The 21991-nt window shown below is 39.1% G+C and overlaps 1 protein-coding gene across 1 annotated transcript; it reads left to right on the plus strand.

Moving 5' to 3' along the window:
- Positions 1–1976: 1976 nt before the first annotated feature.
- Positions 1977–21356, plus strand: LOC139735949 (tectonic-like complex member MKS1). The gene is made up of 15 exons (XM_071646703.1): positions 1977–2062; positions 7774–7866; positions 8650–8813; positions 9702–9928; positions 10689–10792; positions 12045–12185; positions 12956–12998; positions 13516–13743; positions 15377–15482; positions 16523–16593; positions 17950–18136; positions 18438–18654; positions 19831–19890; positions 20819–20856; positions 21295–21356. The coding sequence occupies exons 2-15, from the start codon at positions 7790–7792 to the stop codon at positions 21354–21356; spliced, it is 1725 nt and encodes a 574-aa protein (XP_071502804.1). The 5' UTR covers positions 1977–2062; positions 7774–7789.
- The last annotated feature ends 635 nt before the right edge of the window (positions 21357–21991 follow it).

Here is a 21991-nt window from a genome sequence, read left to right on the forward strand (position 1 = left end):
CCAGTTCTCCGTTCCTTACATTGGTTACCTGTAGAAAAAGGATTACTTTCAAGATTCTATTATTAGTACATCATTCAGTTCACTCTTTTTCCCCTGTATACATAAGTAATTCTGTTCAAAAATACAATCCGACACGAAGGCCACGTTCATCATCAGATACATTCTTACTCCAAACATCCAGAGTAAATCATGGGTATGGTGATCGTGCTTTTTCCGTTATGGGACCAAAATTATGGAATCAGTTACCTCTTCAGTTAAGGGAACTGTCATCTACAGAGTCATTCAAATCAAAACTTAAAACTTATCCGTTGCTTTCATACTGAGGACTGTAATTGCTGTTTGTCATTAATGTTGGATCAATATTGTATTTCTAATTGGTATATGTTGTATTCTTTATTTGGTATATATTTGTTTTTGTTTACCATTTTTTTCTTTGTTGAAATGTTTGAGTATATGCATGTAAATATGTGATATCTTTTCATTTTTGAAGCGCCATGAGCACTGAAAAGTGGACCTGTGTGCTATACAAGTAGCCACTATTATTATTATTATTATTATTATTATCATTATTATTATTATTATTTTGGCAGGTAGGGTCAATGAACTTGGGAGTCAGGCTGCGCGTAGAGGTTTGCATGCGCGCACTAAAGTGCGTGCTCTAGTTTCTGCTAGAGCGAGGCGCGCCGTGCAGCTGAAGGTTTATGACGTAACAAAGGCTTCTATATTGGGAAATCGGGCGACTTTCAGCACACAATGCTATAAGTACGTATGGGTGGAAATCACTGATACATGTATCTCTATGGAAGAACAAGATCAGTGGTGGAAATGAGCTGCATGCTTGGCACGTGCTTGGCGGAGGTCTGTGCTCTCTGTTCGATCATAAAACACAACGCACATACACCACAAAAAAAAAAAAAACACACACACACAAAAGAAAACAAAGGCAGAAACATGCAAACTATGAATAAAAAACACACGACTTTGCAAAAATACATGTCCCTCACTGGCCTACATGTAATCTATTCTTCCACAGCAGGGCACTATTCAAACTGAATTATTTGGGATTCATTTATCTGAGTTAATTGAGTTGAGTTGAGTTTACCAGTTTCCACTTTCTATCTTTTTTTTTTTTCAAATCAATATACAGAAACAATGAAACTATATGTCAAGGATACAAAAGACAGTGGCGGATCCAGGGAGGACCGCAACCGGCGCACGCCCCTCCCCCCCCCCCCTTTATTTTTTGTTGAAACAAAAGAAATAAAAAGAAAAAAATGGGGAGGGGTGTGTGCGCCCCCCCTCCCCCCTTTAATTTTGTAAACGCGCCCCTTCTTTACGGAATTCCTGGATCCGCCCCTGAAAGAGATGCAAAACTTTGGTTTTCAGCTTCAAATAATATTGCAAAGTTTCGGTAGTAAAATTGTAGGCCCTACTAAAATATTTTGGACATATAAAACCGAAGAACGCGAGGTCAAACCCAATTAAAAGTGAAAAGGTACCCTAGACCTCCCCCTCCCCCCCCAAAAAAAAAAAAAGAAGAAGGAGAAATCGACAAAGCATAATGAATCAAAAGAACAATCAAACATAACGAAATCATAGAATGAAAAAAGAGGATCATTATGATTGTCATTATGCTGTTATACAATGAAGTTTATCGCATTTAGCTGTTTTATTTAAGTAATCAAGAATGTTTAAATATTCTATCAATGGCATGTTCCTCTTCTTTTTTCTTTCGTGTCTATTAAATATATGTTGTCCCTCACCAAACAGAATGATACTGCTAGATTAACACGGTTATTAAAAGCGCCATCTACACAAGATGACAAAGTGTAACCCGATATGTGCAGTATGAGACAGTTATCATTTTGTAGCTCGCGCGAATCGATCGCGATCGCTAGGTATCGATCGATCGCGCTCTTTGCATGGTATCGATAGCCCTTCGATCCATCGTTATCTCTTATACTTCCATGATCCAAAACAAACAGCGATTTCGCCGATAACGAACAGCTAGAATGACTTTCTGCCCCGAAACGCCCGACGAAAAATTCGAACAGTCGTAGAGGTATGAATGTATTTTTCATATCCATATTAATAGTTTGACATTTTTATGACGGTTGAGCCTTGAGGCCCTCGTATTTCAAAATGTAAACACAGGTGTTCAGCGTGGGTTGGCGTCGGACTTTGTTGTGCGGTCCCACATACTAAGACTCATGATGGATTCACCATCTCACAAGCGTCCATTGATTTGTTATGAATGTTAATCAAATTGTGTATTGTAGACCTAATTACTCATAACTACGTTACGCTATGTAGTTTACAGCTCTTCTGTGCGTGTGTATATGTGCAGTTCAGTGTGGTGTGCAGGTGTGTGTGTGTGTGTGTGCATAGTGTAATTACGTGTGCATGTTTCTGTATGGAGTAAATTTGATGACCAAGCACATAAGGGTCCAAGTGCAGTGTTGTGGGCCGGTGGGTGCGGACATTCGACAGGTTGTGGGACTGGACGCGTATTATTGTAAGTGCGTCTGTAATGAAAATGATGCACCCAGGAATTCTCACGCCATTTTCAGAGTATGTTGTCTAGTAAAGTATATGAGGAGTCTATATCAAGTCTTTGTGAGGTAAAAAAGGGTGCATATTCTATGTAAAATAGGGAAATTTTAAGTTTTCGCGCGTGAACTTATTTAAGACGTTACGTGTCCGGAAACACAACCCCCCATCATACCGGTATGCCTGCCTTTTTTTGGTTTGCTTTGTTTGTCTGTCTGTCTGTCTGTGCTTGGAATTGAATTGTAGCTGACAACTCTAGTTAGTCTGTAGACAGAAATTGGGCTAGATCTCACCGCATGCACCAGCGACCCCAACATGTACTGGGCAATTATGCACTTTATGGTCGTATATTATCGGTACCTCATTCCCCGCATGCCATGAACCACCACTAGCCCACTCTCACTAGCTAGAGCTAGGATCACTGAGCAACTGGGTAGCTGCTCTTGTTACATTGTATGGAACGCCGTCTTACAAGTGATAACGTCACTAAGTAAAATATTAAAAAGCCCTCCTCACCCTCCGATTTTGACACATTGAACACTGCGCAATATCGCATGTCTGCTGTCCACTGCAGGATTATCGCGCTTTTACATTTTATACATTGACATAGTTGCATCGCAGAAAATTGCCATGGACCCATGGTCATGGCGCAAAGTGTGAAGAAGTCTGCGATACATTGTCAGTAGCTTTCATTTTTGAACATCCTACTACTGTACTAGCTAGCCACATCAATGAGATACGCAAATATATTTTAATATATCCTTCATCTTCGCCACCACAATTCACGCAAGCCACCCATCAGGAGAAACTTGTGTGTGTGTGTGTGTGTGTGTGTGTGTGTATGTATGCGTTTATTGGCTGCCCGTAAATCGTTAACTGTACAGAGAGTAACAGACTGGCGGATTGGTATAAGATTTTTGTGGATTTGTTGTTGTTGTTCATTATTTCACAGAATAATTTCTCCAAGGACAGTGGACATATATGCCCTCTGCAATAGGTTAAAGGCATAATTTACCATTTGCAGATGGAAAAAAACCAGCATTAGTGCTTCAAAATAGTTCTAAAATGTGAGTTAGGGATAGAAACGACCAATGTAAAAACTTGAACCAGGGTTACATAATCGATGTTAAGTATTATTAACCTGTTAAGGGCAGTTTGATTTTGCTACAACACGCATTTCCCATAGACGCTTGCCCAAGTATACTCGGGACTCGTCCTCAACAGGTTGATTAGATTACAAAATGTGAACAATAGTTATAATAAAAAATGTTTCCAGACTAAACCGTCTGCAGTTATGGTTTAATGAGAAAAAAAAGTGATATCTCCTTAAATTATGGGCTCTATTGCAAACATTTTATATGGTAGGATGTTTTGTGATACAAATGACCTACAGTGTACACATATGCATCAAAAGTGATATTTTGAACATTTTTTAAACCACTGCTCCCAAAGGTAAACAGGACAAGATCCCCTGCTTGAAATATAACACAGTATCCATTCATTTAAAATCATGAATGAAGGGCGAAAGTTTACAACTGACTAGTTGCGTTGCGTGCCATGCATGCACAGCACCCTGTCTCTGCTCGATCATGCTGCGCAGGGGGAAGGGCATTAGAGCAATGGTGTGGCGTACTGTAAGTACTTTCATTAAGCACAGATCCCGCACACCCGAAGATCTTATAACGAGTGGGTACTAGAGTGCGGAGTATGCATGCACCCTGTGCAATTGCTTTGTGTCTGCACTGGGAGCACAGGGAGAAGTGAGGCGGTGGGCTCGCCCCTCGTGCTAACATGCTAGCATACGAGCAACCAAGGAGCAGCCAAATCAAGAGGTGCGTACTCGCGTAATAAAAGTTCAAAAATTCAAATACACGCTGTGAAAATGTTACCTGAGTGCGCAAAGTCCGCCATTACTATTACTAAGTGGGTAATTGCAGCCTCCATGAAATCTCAGACACCATTGTACACTGTAGTTTGCCCTCTAGTGGTGGTGGTGAGGAGGAGGAGGAGGAGGAGAAATCTTTTTGCACACAACTCACAGTACCAGAACACAATGTCATGCTGTCAACACGCAATGCCTTAAAGGTACCTGAATTCGCATGCACTGCTCGATTAGGGTAAAATCTTGCTCTGATAATATAGGGCCGCAAAGTGCATGATTGCCCATGTACTGGTTACGGCACCCCTAACTGCGACCAGCCCAAACACGAAGCAGTATAACTGTGTGAAGGAGCACCCCAGGGTTACAGCTCCTAGTGGTGAGGCTACAGTAGATCTAGACCCTATTTGTGAAATTGTATACGATTTCCTGTAATTTTGGTTGAATTGGTTCTGCAGGATTTGACTTAACAAAAATAGACAACATGGATATGAAAGTACATTGAATGCCTAGAATCTAATGCAAGCGATATCTAACAAGCTGCAAGGTTAGTCACCAGTCTAACGTTATCTGCAGAAAAATCCATCTGTGTGGTTTGGAGGATTTTATTATTTTTTTACTGTGATAGTTCTTCTAAACAGTTGGATACCTCCCATAGGGCGTAGGGGGATCTCGAGCAAAGTGTAACCACTGTCTCTATATTATGGGTATGGACGTACAGGGCGCGGTGCCTTATTCTCTTCATTTACACTTCATTTACAATCACAGTCCTAGATCAACCAATTGTAATGTTCATGGTGAGAGAAATACACATGTATATGAGATACTCAATACAGAGCGCTCACTAGTTTGTTTTTTTAAATGTCCGAGATTTGGATGGAAGTTTTATAGAAAAATACACAGCTACCAGCTTGTCGACGCGCTAACAACTGATGCTTGGCAAATGAATACATTAGTCAATCACATTTGTTTCTGTGGGCAGAGCACCCCTGCAGGATTGAATAGGGAAGACTTTGGTCTACTGTATATGAGAGATGGATTCGATGCAGCCAGACATACATGGTCAAAAGCACAATCAGGGTACTGTAAAACATGATATATTCGCGGCATGAATTTTTCGCGAATTGGAGCTGACGGCCTTTTTTTGCGGCATGAAATTTTCGCGAACTGCCACTGGCATTTAATGCGTACAGTGTAAACAAGAACTTTCGCGCGCATTTTAATTTCGCGAATCTTGGCGCTCGCGAAATTCGCGAAATTAAAATGCAGGCGAACATTCCTTGTTTTACAGTATGCAATTGTGTAACAGGGCAAAAATGAAAAAACTTGGTGAAAATGCTTTTTTTGTTGTTTGTTGTAGCTGAGTGTTCAAATTTTCATTTCATGTAAAGAAAGAGTCAAAATTTTGCATTAAACTGCGCATAAATTAGCATTTTAATTAGGGGTGTCAAATTACATTGAAATGACTAATATATTGGAAAAATTCATTAAAAAAAAGGAGAATGTTTTTTTCATCTGATATTGCTGTTAGATATTCCTGATAAATATCCCTTTCATTCACCACCAGCACATAGCCATGACATATCACAAAATATGAATAAATTTCATATTTTCACTTCTCAAAATGGATGATCAATTTTGTAGGCATTATTTTGAATTCAAATAAAACCACTTTCACATATTTTATCATATTTCACTTTTGCCAAAGAGTGAAGAGGCAAAACTTTCAGGAATAGGTGACAGACATATAGTGGCCATTACAGTATTACAAATTTTTTATGAAATTAGGCCTGGTACTTTGGAAGATATGATATTTTTCATCCAAAAATTATCTGTACAGTTTGACCTTGAATGTGCGCACAGTGTTTGGATCAATTCTCATATTTGTAAACACAGATAGAAGAATGAAAGTGAGATTTATGATGACTTGAGTTGATATCCAAGCTGTGACACTCAAACAATGACATATTAAGCCAAAATACTATGTTTTTGCTTATGATATCTTTAGAATTTGAACAAGCATTAAAATATGAACACTGAACACTTATCATATGACCTTCATGCAGTATAACATTGGCGTGTATCGCACTTTTTTATCCTCAGCAATTTGTAAAAATATAAAAAAATAAGTTCCTATTGCTCAAATTTGCTAAAATGTTCACACAATAGATATCTACATATGTACAATTCATGGTTAAAAAAACAAGGATATGCAATAAGGGGAAAAGATTCTTAAAAGTAGTCAAATTAGGATATACCTCACTGAAAATACTGAAAAACGGCTGCACTTATTTTCCTCAGCATTTGAAATGGCTCAAAACTCAAAACTGGCTGAAGATTTATTGGCAAACAGCGCACCATATTGTAGTGTGTCTTCAGTACTTTCAGGAAAAGCAGAAAAATAAGCTGTTTCTCCATGTGTAGCTGTACAGCATGGGTTAAAAGGTCACAATGTCACAAAGATAAGCCAGCATTACACTCCTACCAGGACGGGACTTCAGACCCCATAACTTTCTCCAGCTAAAAGAACCACTGTTTTTTATTGCATGCAAGCAATGCCAGGAAAAAATCCATTAATTTGATACCAAACACATAGGGGTAGACTTAAGATATGGACCTCAAATCTTGATTTTACGTAAGTTGTAAAACGCTTTTTTTGACGCATTACGTGAGTTTGGGGGGACTTTTTGGTAATTAATCTTTAATAATTAACAGTAAATGAGAAGAAATTAGCTATTGTCTTACCACATGTGATTACTGATGTCTTATCATGCTGCATGTGAATTTTTGAGTCAGTTGGTGCATTCTTTAAGAAGTTACAATTTTTTAAAGTGAGAAAGTCATGATTGCATACCCTGATTGTGCTTATCACCACATACATGTAGTTTCCATGGAACATATCCCCCCACCCCAAACAATGCAGACTGATCAATCACTTGTGTAGACATCAATTAGTACATGTACTATGATGATTTAACTCATCATTTGAACTGCCAGTGCTATCTAACACAAGCATGCAAAAACAGCTGCAGAAAACTGCTTCTCCAATAATAGTGAGTCGGTGGAGTAATTTTATTTCACTGGCTGGCACTAGCACTGTCTGTGTACGTTCTACTGCTGGTAGTAGGTATTGCTATTTTATTAGTATTAGTGTGTCATGAATAGTCTTGACTTTGTATTCATACCCGAATTTTGTCCATATGTATGTTTCATTAGATATTTCCTGATTTTCATATGGAATTGTACACTGTCTTTTACTTACAGTATTCTGTTTCAAAGTTCATCAGTATATTATATGAATTTTTGTGTTTTTTTATAATTTCTTTATTTATTTTCTGTGTTAGCTGTGGCTTGTGCAGGATGGGTGACAGTTCTGGAGGAGACTTTGGAACAGCCTACTACCGGTCGTTGGATCCAATCAAGAACCTCAGAATCAGGTGGGGATATTACCCACATGTTGCTGATTAATTGGGCAAAAACTGAGCACTAGAAGAGAAATTTCAACAGACTTTGCCATCTTTTGCAGTACAGTATATCAGGACTAGCATAAACAGGAATGCTGACAGAGCCAAGGCAACATTTCACAGACATGTATTTTACTATTTAGGTAGGTCATTCTTTTTCATCAAATAGTCATACAAAAGAGAAACTGTCAAAATGATTCAACTCAATGAGGAAGAAAATTCAATAAGTGTACTGGCAAGATGTAGCCACGAGTTTTACTTCACTTCACCAGTTCTGGGCATTTTCAATGGACAGTGTATTATTAAAGTGTGTTCAGGTTACTTTGTGTTTTATAATCCTGTGTACTGAACTTTTTGTAGTATACAGGTAACTGGATATCTTATTGGGACATTTTTTTTTCTTAATCAGAGCAATGGTCTTTTTCAAGAGTCATCTTGATTAAGCAGTGATTGCTAAACATTAAACTCCTCTAACATCATTTTTCAGTGTGATACAAAGAGTCATGGTTGGAATTACCATCAAGTTATGTGCAGAGATTCTTGACATCACCTCTGAAAGAATGAAGAAAAAGTCGTGGCAAAAGGAAAAGAAGAAGAAATCGTTCTGATTACTCTCCAGGCGGTCACGAGGAGAACTAAAGCTTTGCTCTTCATGTTTACTGCTAAGCATAATCGTAAGAGGAGGATTGCAATTATTATATTCACCAGTCACAATTGTTTAATCCTTTTTGTTGATTTTTTGGTTTTGTCTCACAGAGTACACCTGAAGCGAGTGACGGGGTCCAGTCTTGTGCCAACTGCAATCAGTGGAGATAAAAACGACGGCGATGAAGCCGACGTGAATGATGGAGAGGGTATGGCCCTGAAGCCTCTTCGTGGCAAGCGGAAGGGCAGAGACGCTGCCGAGAGTTCAACATCTGGTGAGATTTGCGACAAGATCACTTGAAAGTGCAAAGGGAACTTACAGTTTTCCAAAGCTGTTGTCCAGATCAAAGATCACACTTCTTGTGATTTGATTTGATATGATTTGATTTGAATGTATTTCCATTTTGTGTTCACAGAAACGAGAAACAACACAGCAGAGTAACAATAATTATTACTATACAATAACAGTTTGTCTAAATTTTTTTTTGTTACAAACAAATATTAACAAAAAAAAATTATTCCAATAACATATTCATTTGCAACAAATGATAGATAAGTAGTAGTCATAAAAACAAAAGTAGGGGAGCCTAAATCAAAAGCACAGCTTGTATTAATTAGTCTCCCAAAAGTGAAATCAAATCATAGTGAGACATTTGAACATTTAGCAATTACAAGGTAAATACCAGAATGGTATGAAGTACAACAAGAACTACTAAAACTGGAGCTCTCTATTATGAGAGAGAAATGGGAAGAGAGGATATGAAATAGAGTGATTATGACTCTCTAAATAATTCAAATAAGCAGGCCAGGTTCTTTGTGTAATTCAAATCAGGGGATATATTTTCCCTCCAGACCCAGTAAGAAGCCATTCAATATGCCTCATTCTGTCAAATATATTTTCAAACTTGAAAAGCAGTTTGCAGGCAATAGTTGTTGCTCCATTCAGGCAAGCTCTTGGTTTTCAGGAATATCTGTTGTTGGCTAGGCATGCCTAAGCGATGGATATCATACAGAAATTTCTAGGTTTATTATCTTAAGGAAAGATCTGAATTACCTACCTCTGCAATATACGAGCTTATGAAAGAAATCTACTTTTCAGGGTTGCAAAAGCAACACGGAGACTTTAAGCCTCTTCCCTCTTCCCTCTTTTGTTTGGTTTACAGGCAAGGTGAAGACCAACACAGACAACGAGGAGGAGCATGTCTTCGGTTGGCAGGCCAAGGTCTTCAGCCGCCGAGAGGTGCAGCTCTACTCCAGCGAGGCATCCTGTGAGGGCCCTCTGGAGCAGAAGTACCACCGGGATGTCACGGAGATGAAGGCCCAGGGCGGCCGTACCACAAAGCGACTCTTCTCTTACACCGACCACGACAACTTCACCCACAGAGAGGACGTGAGGAAAAATACCTTCATGAAATTTTGATTCTTTTTTTTTTTTTCATTTGATTGAAAAGAAATGACTCTTTTTTTTTTGGATCTGATATACACTGGACAGAATTTATGAGGCCACTTTTTACAAATGATAGCTACTGAAACCTCAACATCTGTCCTAAGCTTTATAGCAGTGCTATATGTAGAACTTTTTTCGGTGTGCCAGTTTATCTATGCAGTTGTGGGCAAATCTCTCTACTTTTTGACTTTTGCAAACATAATGAAATGAAAAATAAATGAAGTAAAGACGAAAAGAGAATAGAAATATCTGGGGTTTTTTCCGGTCCTTTCAGTTAAAATAAAAAAAGAGAATTATAAAGATACCATATCACCCAAGGCCTTTATCCCATCAATCAAACTGCTTATCAATGGCGGTCTCCTCCACGTGTACCTTGAAATACAATACGTGTTATTTCATACATTGTATGTATTTTTGTAAATACTCCTATTCATATTTGATGAAAATGTTACTGTCTATTTGTCATATGCTTAATTTGTACAAGTAGAGAAATAAGACAAACTGACACTAAAAAACTGAAAATTGCAGATAGACTTGTGTAGTATTAGTGTTTGTCTTGAGTAATGGAAGAATATAATAATGTTTTGTCATGTTCAGTCCTTTGTTGATGAGCCATTAGCTAGTAGCTACAGTGGAAGTCTTAATCTTTGTGTGTATTTTGCATTAAAAGAGTACCATACTTTCATTCTCATTGTCTCAACAGCAAAGTCTTGCCACCACAGCACCAGATGAAAGCCCCTCCTTTCTGGCCAAGAAGATGGGCAACGCACGGAGGCGAAAAAAGATTGAGCGAAAGACCAGAGACGGGTACTGTTTTATCAAACCCTGATACCTTTGAATGTGGTGATGTGTGATATGGAGTACATTTGAGAGAAGATGATATAGATGATATGCAGGGCTCTACACTAACGGTGGCCCGGTGGCCCGAGGCCACCAAAAACACACGTCGGGCCACCAAAATGTCAGAAATGAAATATTTGGTGGCCTGATTGGGCCACCGAAAAAGGACGGATGTTTGCCTAGTGGCTACCAAAAATAAAAGTTAGTGTGGAGCCCTGTAATATGTATTAAGTGATGCTTGTTACATTGCAATGCAGTTGTTGCTAGCAGTTGTTGGAAGATAAAGATGCCAAAAGAAAAAGTCAGTATTTTGAAAAGAGACTCCCATTTTGAGTAGAATTTATTGTAAACTTCCCTGAAATTAGCTACATGCATATATGACACACATGAGGAATGCTGCTCAAGTGATATTAGTGTCATATTTTGAATTATACTGCTTTTCCCAAAATCATGCTGCAAGAACAGCTATGCATCTTTTCACCCATTTTCAGTCCCATATAATTTGTCCATCTCTTTTTGAGTATCTCTAATTCCTTGCATTATTACCTCTGCCAAGGGGGAGGTTATGTTTTTGTTACTGTTGGTTTGTTTGTTAGTTAGTTGGTTCGTTGGTTGGTTCGTTCATTCGTTTGTCTGTGTGCAAAATAACTCAAAAAGTAGTTAACGGATTGAGATGAAATTTGCAGGAAAGGTTTAGAATGACACTAGTAACAAACGATTAACTTTTGGCTGTGATCCGAGAATTTAGGGGGAATTTATGAAGGATTTTTTTATATTTTGGCAGGGAGGGTCAATGAACTTGGGAGTTCAGGCTGCGCGTATTTGAGGTTTGCATGCGCGCACCAAAGTGCGTGCTCTAGTTTCTGCCAGGGCGAGGCGCGCGGTGCAGCTGAGGGTTTATGGCGTAACAAAGGCTGCCATATTGGGAAATTGGGCGGCTTTCAACACACAATGCAGTACGTATGGGTGGAAATCAAAGACGCTTGCTACTATCTTTGGTGGAAATCACTGATCTCTGTGGAAGAACAAGATCAGTGCGGATGGAAATGGGCTGCATGCTTGGCGGAGGTCTGCGCTCTCAGAGTGCTTCTCTAGTTTCATCTATAGCATCTTTAAAAAACAAATGGCACTAACTCAATGTGTTTACCAGTCAGGATAACATACTCTGTGAAAAATAATGTAGCCATTTGGTCAATTCTCCTCTGTACTCTGTACTCAGGCCGGGCGACTCGCTCTTGCTTCAGAGGCGAGCCAATCTCATAGTTGAGAGGCCGTCAGAGGAACACCAGAAAAGCTCCCACGTCATTGACACGCCTGTCACCACCATGTACATCATGGCAGACCTCGGGATCATGGACGGGTGAGTGAGCAGCTGTGTGATACTGTAAAACACAATATTTTCGCGAATTGGAGCCGACGGGCTTTTTCGCGGCATGAAAGTTTCGAGAGTTGCCTCTAACATTCAATGCGTATAGTGTAGACAAGAACTTTCACATGCATTTTAATTTTGCGAATCTTGGCTCTCGCGAAATTCGCGAAATTAGAATGCATGCGAACATTCCGTGTTATACAGTAGTCTGGTTAAAGTTTATGTGTCCCTTTTGCAACCCTAACTTTTAGATTACTTTCATAGAAAGCTGGTATATTATAGAGATAAGTAATTCTGACATTTCCATAGAATAATAAAACTGGAGACGACTTCATGATGGAAGAGAGATAAATACTATAGATTTCTAGTGATTTTATTCGGGCCCAGAAAAAAACTGCAACTGTTATTCTCGGTACAAAATGGGAGCATATGGGTTAGTTTTTCAGTTTAAAAAATATATATTAATAACTCTGAGTTACATTACTGTAAGATTTCATACATGATGTTGGATGTTGGGGGATATTATTATTCAACCATTCAAAATTTTGTGATATTTGCAAAATTTTCTGTGTATTGTTTTATTACTAGTACATCATATATTGTTGTACAATTCTCATCTAGAAAGGGCTGTACACCTAACGATCCTACACTTTTAAAATTCATAACTTTGGAAGAGATTATGTGATTTCCCCTGTTTTTTGGGTGCTTCTCCTCTAAAGAGGGCCAGTTTATCTGGGATCTGTCATCTTATTTCTTTACAGAGAGCCCAAAGAAGAAGATGAATGTGTCTTGTGTACCATCAAGGTAAAGTTATGCAGGTCTTTTTGTTTTTCTGTTTAGCAGTGTAAGAGCTGTGTCCGTAAGCTTTCTTTGTAGCAGAAGTGACTTCCCTTCTGTATATACCTTTCTGTATATGGTAGTTGTATGCATCGATACTTCAATTTTAGAGCTCAAAGTGATAGTGATTTTAAGAACATTATGCCATCCTTCTAGAATCTGTGAAAAAAGTCAATAAGTTCATGTTACATGCATATTCCTGTCATGCTCAACTTACACCTTGCAGTGAAATGTGTACTTGACAATCGATTTTTGAATGTGCTACACGATATCTGCACAAAGTGCATATGACACAAATTACAACTTTAGTGCATAATCGCATGACCCTAATGCACATATATGCCATTTCCTACACTTTTGATCCAGTCTCACTGGCTACACCGTAAAAAGGATGTTAAAGTTGTGTCAGCTATTAGAGTGCTTCTGATGATGACAAATAATTTGATGATTCTTTGTTTGCCATGCTTTCTAAACTAAAAAACAGGTCTCCATGGGCGGAGTCATCAGCATATCGCCCGATTTCACCCACCACCGCGAGCCGTACACCCTGGTGACGGACACAGGGGGGCGGGACACCTTCCAGTACACCCTGACCCTGGCCTCGCAGGGCATGAACGCCTCGGAGCAGGTGCGGGAGAACCGGATGTACAAGGAGCTGCTCCAACGCCACACCGATATCATCAACTCCTATGTGGGCCAGGACTTTGAGCAGGTGTGTATAGACCGATTCGGGTTCGTTGAGGGCAGCAGACAATTTGTGGCACTGGGCGCAGCCATGAGCTCATTTTGCGGTGTCTTAACCGACCCCCCCTCCTCTCCCCCACCCCCGGGCAACATGTTTATCGCGCACTTGTAACAAAGGTTCGCGCTCTAAGCAAGCGTTCGTGCACTCAGTACGAGACGCCTATTGGCTAAAACAACCATGCGTCAGTTTTTCATTCCGTACGCGGAAGGGGGTGGGGGAGAGGGGAGGGGGGGGGGTCGGCTAAGACACCGCCTAATGGCGCTGCCCATGCCAAAAATGCACATAGCGCGTCACAGAATCGGTCTGTAACTTTCAGCCCTTATTGCTGAGATTAAAAATAATGAGAAAAATATAATGTATGCACAATTGGCATTCCATACATTGTACCATCCTATCACTCTACCATTTCCCTATACCCGCCCATGTGTTCTCTGTGCATGCTTTCACAGTGTACACTCACTGCAATACACTATCTGCATAGTACACTACAATTAAGGGCACTTAACCAAACATCACAAATGTGACCTTATATATTGTGCTCCCTTAGTATCAAACACCACATTACAGAGGGAAGACATGGTTACATAATCTCATTTGACACCAAATAAGCACGTAATGGCGCTGCCCATGCCAAAAATACACATAGCGCGTCACAGAATCGGTCTATAACTTTCAGCCCTTATTGCTGAGATTAAAAAAAATATAATGTATGCACAATTGGCATTCCATACATAGTACCATCCTATCACTCTACCATTTCCCTATACCCGCCCATTTACTCTCTGTGCGTGCTTTCACTGTGTACACTACAATAAAGGGCACTTAACCAAACATCACAAATGTGACCTAAAGTATTGTGCTCCCTTAGCAATCAAACACCACATTACAGAGGGAAGACATGGTTACATAATCTCATTTGACACCAAATAAGCACAGCAACAGCAAGGAAGCATTTTCTCAAATTCATTTTCTTGATTATACATCCAACTTTCTGTATGATTTCACTCATCTTCCATTCCTGGTGGTTTTTTACTGAAATATATTCGAACAAAAATGTCTAAACATATTTTTGATTTCGTGATGAGGATCTGTATTCATCTGCAATGATTTATATTCACATGTAGTACCATTAAAATTTATTGTGACTCTTAGGAAAAGAAATATGTTGATTACTTTTCAACCCTCCATGTCTGTTTCAACATATACCGGTAAGAGTTTTTTTTTTTTTTTCATTTCTACCTTTATCACATATGACCAGTGAAATGAAAGAGGCTGATTGTATTCCGAGGGAAAATGATTAATTACTGTAAAAGTGGAAATTTTCGCGGTGTTGAAATTTTCACGCATTTCGCGCAACCAGAAACTACCCTGAAAATAAAAGCACGCGAATATTTTTGCTTGCCATATGTTCCAGTAGTTGATTTCTTGATTTGGCGCAATTAAAAACATGCAAAACTCTTCTTACCCGGCTGAGCGTGAAAAATTAGTCACGCGAAAATATCCACTTTTACAGTAGATATAAATTTCTTACAATAGCAAGACAGTTTAGATTATAAGATTATGCAGTAATCCCAACTGACAATCCTTTTTCTCTTCTCAGATTCCACCAGGAACCCTTCGCCTCTGCATTCTTGGGGAGATTTTGTCGGCCAAGAACTTTGAGTATGATGGACTGTATGTCCACTACTTTGTGGAGCTGCCAAAAGGTAAGCTCTTCAGGTGTGGTAGACTGTATTCTACCCCTTTTTTAGAGCTGCCAAAATGGGAGTTGAATGTCTGTGGCTCCTATAGGCCATATGCCTCTTATTCCTGAAGTGAACATTGCTGGGAATCTTGGACAGGCATTAATCTAATTTTATTAAGGCGATGACTACCAAAATAAACAAGGGTGTAGCCATAGATATGGAAGCATCTAGCAGTCACATTACTTTGTGATTAGCAATACATGCCATATGATGTGGTTGAAATTGCTACATGTATTCCTTACTGATTGCTCTTGTTCTCTTTTGGCCCTTATGCACTAGATGAAAGCTACACAGTAACAATCATAGGAACTAATGTGGCAACAAACGGTAGTCCTAGGGGCATTTAATCCAGCGGTTTTTTTTTCCAGATTTTTTTTTCACTGTCATATTTGCTCTAAGTCCTGCGATTACACTAGCTTAAAACACTTGTCAGTGACTGACTGTATTATGAAATGTTGCCTGACAGCAAATTGGCTGTCACTTTGGTAGCTGCCATCCCTCTAAAAGCCTTTCATGCCACAAGTCTCGGATGTCACATTCTATTGTTATACAGTGGAAACTCGATGAGAAAGGTTGGCTGTAACAAAACCTTTTTTAACCCATTGAGGACGGGCTGATTTTGCTGTATCAATTGTTTCCTATAGACACCTGCCTCAGGACTGGTCTTTAAAGGGTTAACTAGGTGATTGTGCAGGTCCTAAATCTTTATATGTCTTTGTTTTTGTACTCTGATATAGTAAGAAACCTGATATAACAAAGCAAATGACATGGTTTGTAGGTCCTCGTTATAAGAAGGTTCTCCTGGGGGGTGTTTCATGGAGCTGTTCTTAAAGTTACAAACGACTTAAGAACGACTAGTGATCAGTTCTGATGTGCTATACTTATCAGAATTTCAATAATTCAGCACAAGAACTGATCACCAGTCGTTCTTAAGTAGTTTGTAACTTTAAGAACAGCTTTATGAAACACCCCCTGTAATACAATCCTTTTCATTCTTTTAGATTGGAGTGCCGATAGGACGCAGATGATGTCTGGACTAACACACACTTGCTACACCAAGGAGATCGAACGAGTGAGTCTCACACTGTCCACCGTGTGCAAGCTACCCAATTATTCTATGCGAGCTCAAGTCCTTGTGTTATTGGAAAGTCTAGTGACAGTCATTGCAGGCCGAAAAAATACCAAGAAAATTTTTATTCCTGTGGGGTAGCCTCCTGCAGCACAAACATACTGTATACCATCTCCAAGGTGGAAACTCACTTACTTTTTTTCCGAAAAGAGACAATACTTATTTCTCATTACATCACTGTGTTTCATGATTACCTAATTCAAACACAAAATCCCAACTCACATAGCATTATACTCATGAAGTGAATGGCATATACAGTATCTTAATCTTGTGGGGTTGTGGGGTCACTGCAGATTCTCTTTGGTTAAAGGGATGGTACAGTATTGGTGGAGATGAGAATTGGGCTTTTAACTTTTTGCGAGATACCAAGAAAACAATTATGATATAGTACAGAGCATACCATTTTAAGAGGAATTGAAAGTTTATTTGATGAAAATCGGGTTTGGAATGACTGAAACATCCAAAAACAACGAAAAACAAAGCAATCGTTATAAAGTGTGGGTCCCACACTTTATTGGAATCGCTCTTTCTTGGATATCTCAGCCTTTTCAAAACCAACTTTCATCAAATAAACGTCGAATTCCTCATAGAATTACATGCTCTTTCATATTTTATAAGAGGTTTCTCATTATCTCGCCAAAAAATGTTAGAAACCTGAATTTAGGTCTCAACAAAAACTGTACGACCCCTTTAACAGGCAAGGTCCAAAAAGTCAAAGTATGTATAATGATGATGAATAAAAAACAAGTTTATCAAAGTGAATTAAGTCAAGAATATGGTATTACATATGTATATTTGTTCGGGTAACTTGGTATTCTGTATACCATGTGGTATACAAGTTGTTAGGACAAAATTTCTCTTTGATGTGATGAACCACTAGCTCAGATACCGGTATTGAAGTTTCATTTTAAGCGCATTGTTTATATTTTTCATTAGGCCTCACACATTCGTAATGGTGAGAGTCAATGTTTTGTTTGGTAAGTACTGTAAAACATGATATATTCGCGGCATGAATTTTTCGCGATTTGGAGCCGACGGCCTTTTTTGCGGCATGAAATTTTCGCGAACTGCCACTGGCATTCAATGCATATAGTGTAGACAAGAACTTTCGCGTGCATTTTAATTTCGCGAATCTTGTCGCTCGCGAAATTCGCGAAAGTAAAATGCACGCGAACATTCCTCGTTTTACAGTAAACTTCTTAGAAGTTGTGCACATTGTTGGAAGGGGAATAGGAAGCATTCACATTTGTGCTATCTTCTGGAAATGTTTGTCATTGTGCTTCCCAACCGCTATATCAGGAGTACACGGCCTATTTCAGTCACCCCTTTGAGCTGGAGGCCTACTACCAGAGGGAGGAGACCACCGAAGATGATCGGGACCTGCTTCCTGCCTGGCCCCAGCTCTTCCTGGAGGTCCTGTCGCTGGACTCGTGGCAGCGGTACAGGACCGAGGGCTACGGTTACGTCACCATTCCCTCCACTCCAGGTGAGTGACTCACAAGGAGCTGAGGGATTTGAAGATCCAAATGATGATGATGATGAATGTGATGATCGTGTTAAAAAGATTAGGATAATCATCTTCATTGTTATCATCTTTTAACAAAAAGAAAAGTAATCAAATTTTACCATTCTAGAATGATCTCAAGCTTGTCAGGATAAGTATTGAAGATCAGTGTTCCTTTAGGAACAAAACTTGCTATGTTTCTATTCAGTTTTTTTTTTTTCATATTTATGTGTTCCATATGTTCCATTCCATGTGTGTTTAAATGTGGCATTCCACTCTTCAGGCACCCACACATTTGAGGTTCAGATGTGGAGACCGCTGGGCCAATCCTCCTATGACGACATGCGGCGCTTCTTCATTGGCGGCTCTCCCGAGCTGGAGGAGCCCAGCTACGTCTCCGTGCCAACGACCCACGACAGCAAGGTCCTGAGCCGCTTCGGTCTCAAGACGGAGGCGACCGGTAGTGTGACGGTTCGCCTCAATCTCATGCACCAGAGCAGGTAGGTAGATTGAGCTGGATGCTCTTCTTGTGCTTGCCCTCCATAGAAGAATAGGATATTAGCTTGCTAAGTACTTAAAGGGGAATTTATACCAAATGTCAGAATGGTTGTAGTAAAGGAGAAATGTCATAAAAACACATCTATTGAAGTTTGAGGAAAATTCCTTGATTTGCTCAAAAGCTATACATTTTTAAACTATGTTCATTCATATGCTGTCATTGCTAAAAAAAAGGACTAAACAGTTTATGATGTCAAAGTAGGGGAATGATAAAAACAAACTATTGGAATGTATATTTGTGATGAAAAGTATACTTTTCTTTGCCTTGATATTGAAATATGCTAAGGATAGTATTATTCTCCCAGCCTTCTGAAGGATGTATGTTAAAGTGCTCTTCCATTATGCTAGAGAAAGTAAGATGTGTGGAATTCCCTCTATATTTTCAAAAGTGTAGGGTATCCCATTTGGTTTATAATAGGCACCATAGATATCGCTATGAAACATCATGTCACAGAAGAAGAAAGGAAAATTTATTTGTAGAGCCTATAGCTGTTGTGAGCTATATTGCCATAAATAAAAAGGGCCAATTGGTGCAACTCTAAATTCTCCATTTGCAATACCCACAATGTACTTGAAGTATCATCAGCAGGACAGGATATTTTGGGTTGTTGTTTTTTTTTCTTTTCATCAAAGCCAAGAATGATGACACATTTAATGAACATGCACTGTGTAACACCAGTAAAATTTCTTTGGTCACACTTGCCATGTATCACCTCTTAAGCCACAATTTGACAACTTGACACTGTTTTGTTGTTGTTTTTTTAATACATTATGTTTGTACTTGTGTATCTGTATGTTCTTACGGCATATCTTTTTGTATGTAATATGTGCTTTTTATGAAGCAAATTAAGAATATAATAATGATGATAAAGTAATGGTAAACTGTGACTGTTTCAATTCTCGAGATCAGACAAAGTAGAGCATCACTCAACGATGCCTCTTTCCGAATGACTGTATGTGAGCATGCATTGGTGTTTGTGTATCTGTGTGTGTCTGGTAGGAGGGTGAAGTAATTCATTGGGTGGATAATCTTTATTCTTTTCATTGTTTTTTATATTTCAAGATTAAATTCTGCTGTATGATGTATAATTTTGTTTTACTCTGTCACATCCAAACAGGTCTCTCATGGATGCAGCCACGTCTAGGAAGCAAGTTGGCACCTTGATAGACAGACTGGGGTGAGCTACAACTCTCTTCCAAGAAATGCATTCCAATGACTGCAGACATAATTTTATGATATATTACTGTATATGTCATATATTTAGCAAGTCTAAGTTTTTGTGAACCAGGACTTTCAGACATTTTTGCAAGTGGTTAAATTCGCAATGATGGAGTACAGCCATGGACTGAGAAATCGGTATCATTCACTCACTTTCAGGAAGCAGAATTAGCAAATCTGCATTGAAAAAAAAATGCTATAAACGTACGAAAAAGCATTGAGAAGTTACTAGTATTTATTTCGATATATTCCTAAAGTATTCCCAAGATCATTCAAATGAAGCAGACATTTGCAGTGCTTGTGTTAGTTACAATGTTCTAGTACGCACACAAACATGATCGGATGGTTCTGTGGCATTTGCTCCTGCTACAATTGCTCCCATTAAATATCTGCATGCTAAGACAAACATAAATTCTACCAACAAATATAACTCTTACCGTGATCCTAATCCTCACATCAAACTAAAACTAAAACCCCATCACAATCACAACCCTAACCCTAAGTCCATTGAGAATATAAGAACAGAGCAATTGTGGCAGGAGCAAATGTTTTGTTATCGATTTGGACACATGCACAGTCATTTTCATGCACTATGCATGTAAACTTACACTTCTGTGGAAACATATCAGGATAAGAGCTGATATTTTCACATTGTCAAATTTGCAAATTGATAGCACCTAACTCGCAAAATTCATTAAATTATCTTGAAGATTTTAGTTTGGAGTAAGGTATCTATATGAGAAGAATCCTCAAATATAAGACTGCTAGAAACCATGGAAAAATAATGATGTATAATTATGTGTAGAACATTTTATAGGTATTGTGGTATACAGTGAACTTGACAGCAATGTGAAAATGCATTCATTATGTCTTATTCTTCCGTACAGTGGTATGACAATGCAAGCAGCTGTTATGAACGTGTTAGGTAAGTACTTTTAAAGGTCAAACATAGTTCTTATATGCCTGCAGAAACTGTCGATTTTGCTCTAAAATGTACAGATATACATAAGAAATGTGTGAAAAATGCTAGGATATAAAACAATTTCAGGCATGTATCAGCAAAAATATGAAATGTTACCCCCAAAAATATACCAACAGTATTGCCATCTGAGAACATTTTGGAACATGGTTGTTACATAATGCTTCATACTTGATTATCAACAATCTAAAAGTTGGGCCGTTGCAGTATCCATCGATCATTTCGCATGACAGGAAAAAGGGAGGGTGCTTGTAAATGAATGCTATTTGTTTGAACTTGTTACAACATTTTGTGATCCAACTACTCTTTGTTTGTGTGCTGATGTCCAGGGCCACGTCATTCTATGACATAGTACCTCTTACTCTTTGTTCTGTTTTCACTTAGATGCCTTCCAGAGGGCCAGGAAAAGGATGCAAGCTGCCAAGGACACACTGTCATCCGTCTGATGTTACTCACCCATCTCATTTGTAATCTACTGACTGTCGTCCAAATATATTTGCTACCGTCCCTGTCTCGTCTGACCTTGTCTGTGTTAAAGGCAGCTGCCTCCTTTTGCCAGCCCTCCACAAAGTAGAAGGAAGACCCCCCAGGAAATGGCCACCAAGCGAGGACTGACACGCATCAACTTTTACATCACGGTGCCTTCAATTCACTGGTGGAAATGGTAACTCTCTGTGTGCCTGTTGCCCGATTCGGTCGACAGCACGCCAACTTTGCTTATTGTGCTCAAACACACAACGGTGCACATGCTCATTGATAGATTGCGATATGCCACACTACATTGAAAGCGTCATGGTTATAGCTCTGTCATGAATTTTACATCACAGCCAAACTTGCACTTTTCTGTACAACTTTGCTGTACTGCATTTCTAGCATAAATTATTTCATAGCTGTGAAAACGAAAAGTTTTCCAAAAACCTCTCATGCATTGTTGTCTCAGAATAATGTGGCACACAGAGTGTTTACACTGTGGCGCGCAAAGAGTTAAGCATTTTCCAGTCATGTTGAGATGAAAGCCTCTGCCTTCTCGTGTGTTTCTCCTTCTTGGAAATATGACATTTTCTTCATTGTTGTTGTCTTA

Source organism: Diadema antillarum, unplaced genomic scaffold (assembly GCF_040938485.1).
Source record: "Diadema antillarum isolate AM-2024a unplaced genomic scaffold, OU_Dant_1.0 seq00000612_RagTag, whole genome shotgun sequence".
NCBI classification, from domain to species: domain Eukaryota; kingdom Metazoa; phylum Echinodermata; class Echinoidea; order Diadematoida; family Diadematidae; genus Diadema; species Diadema antillarum.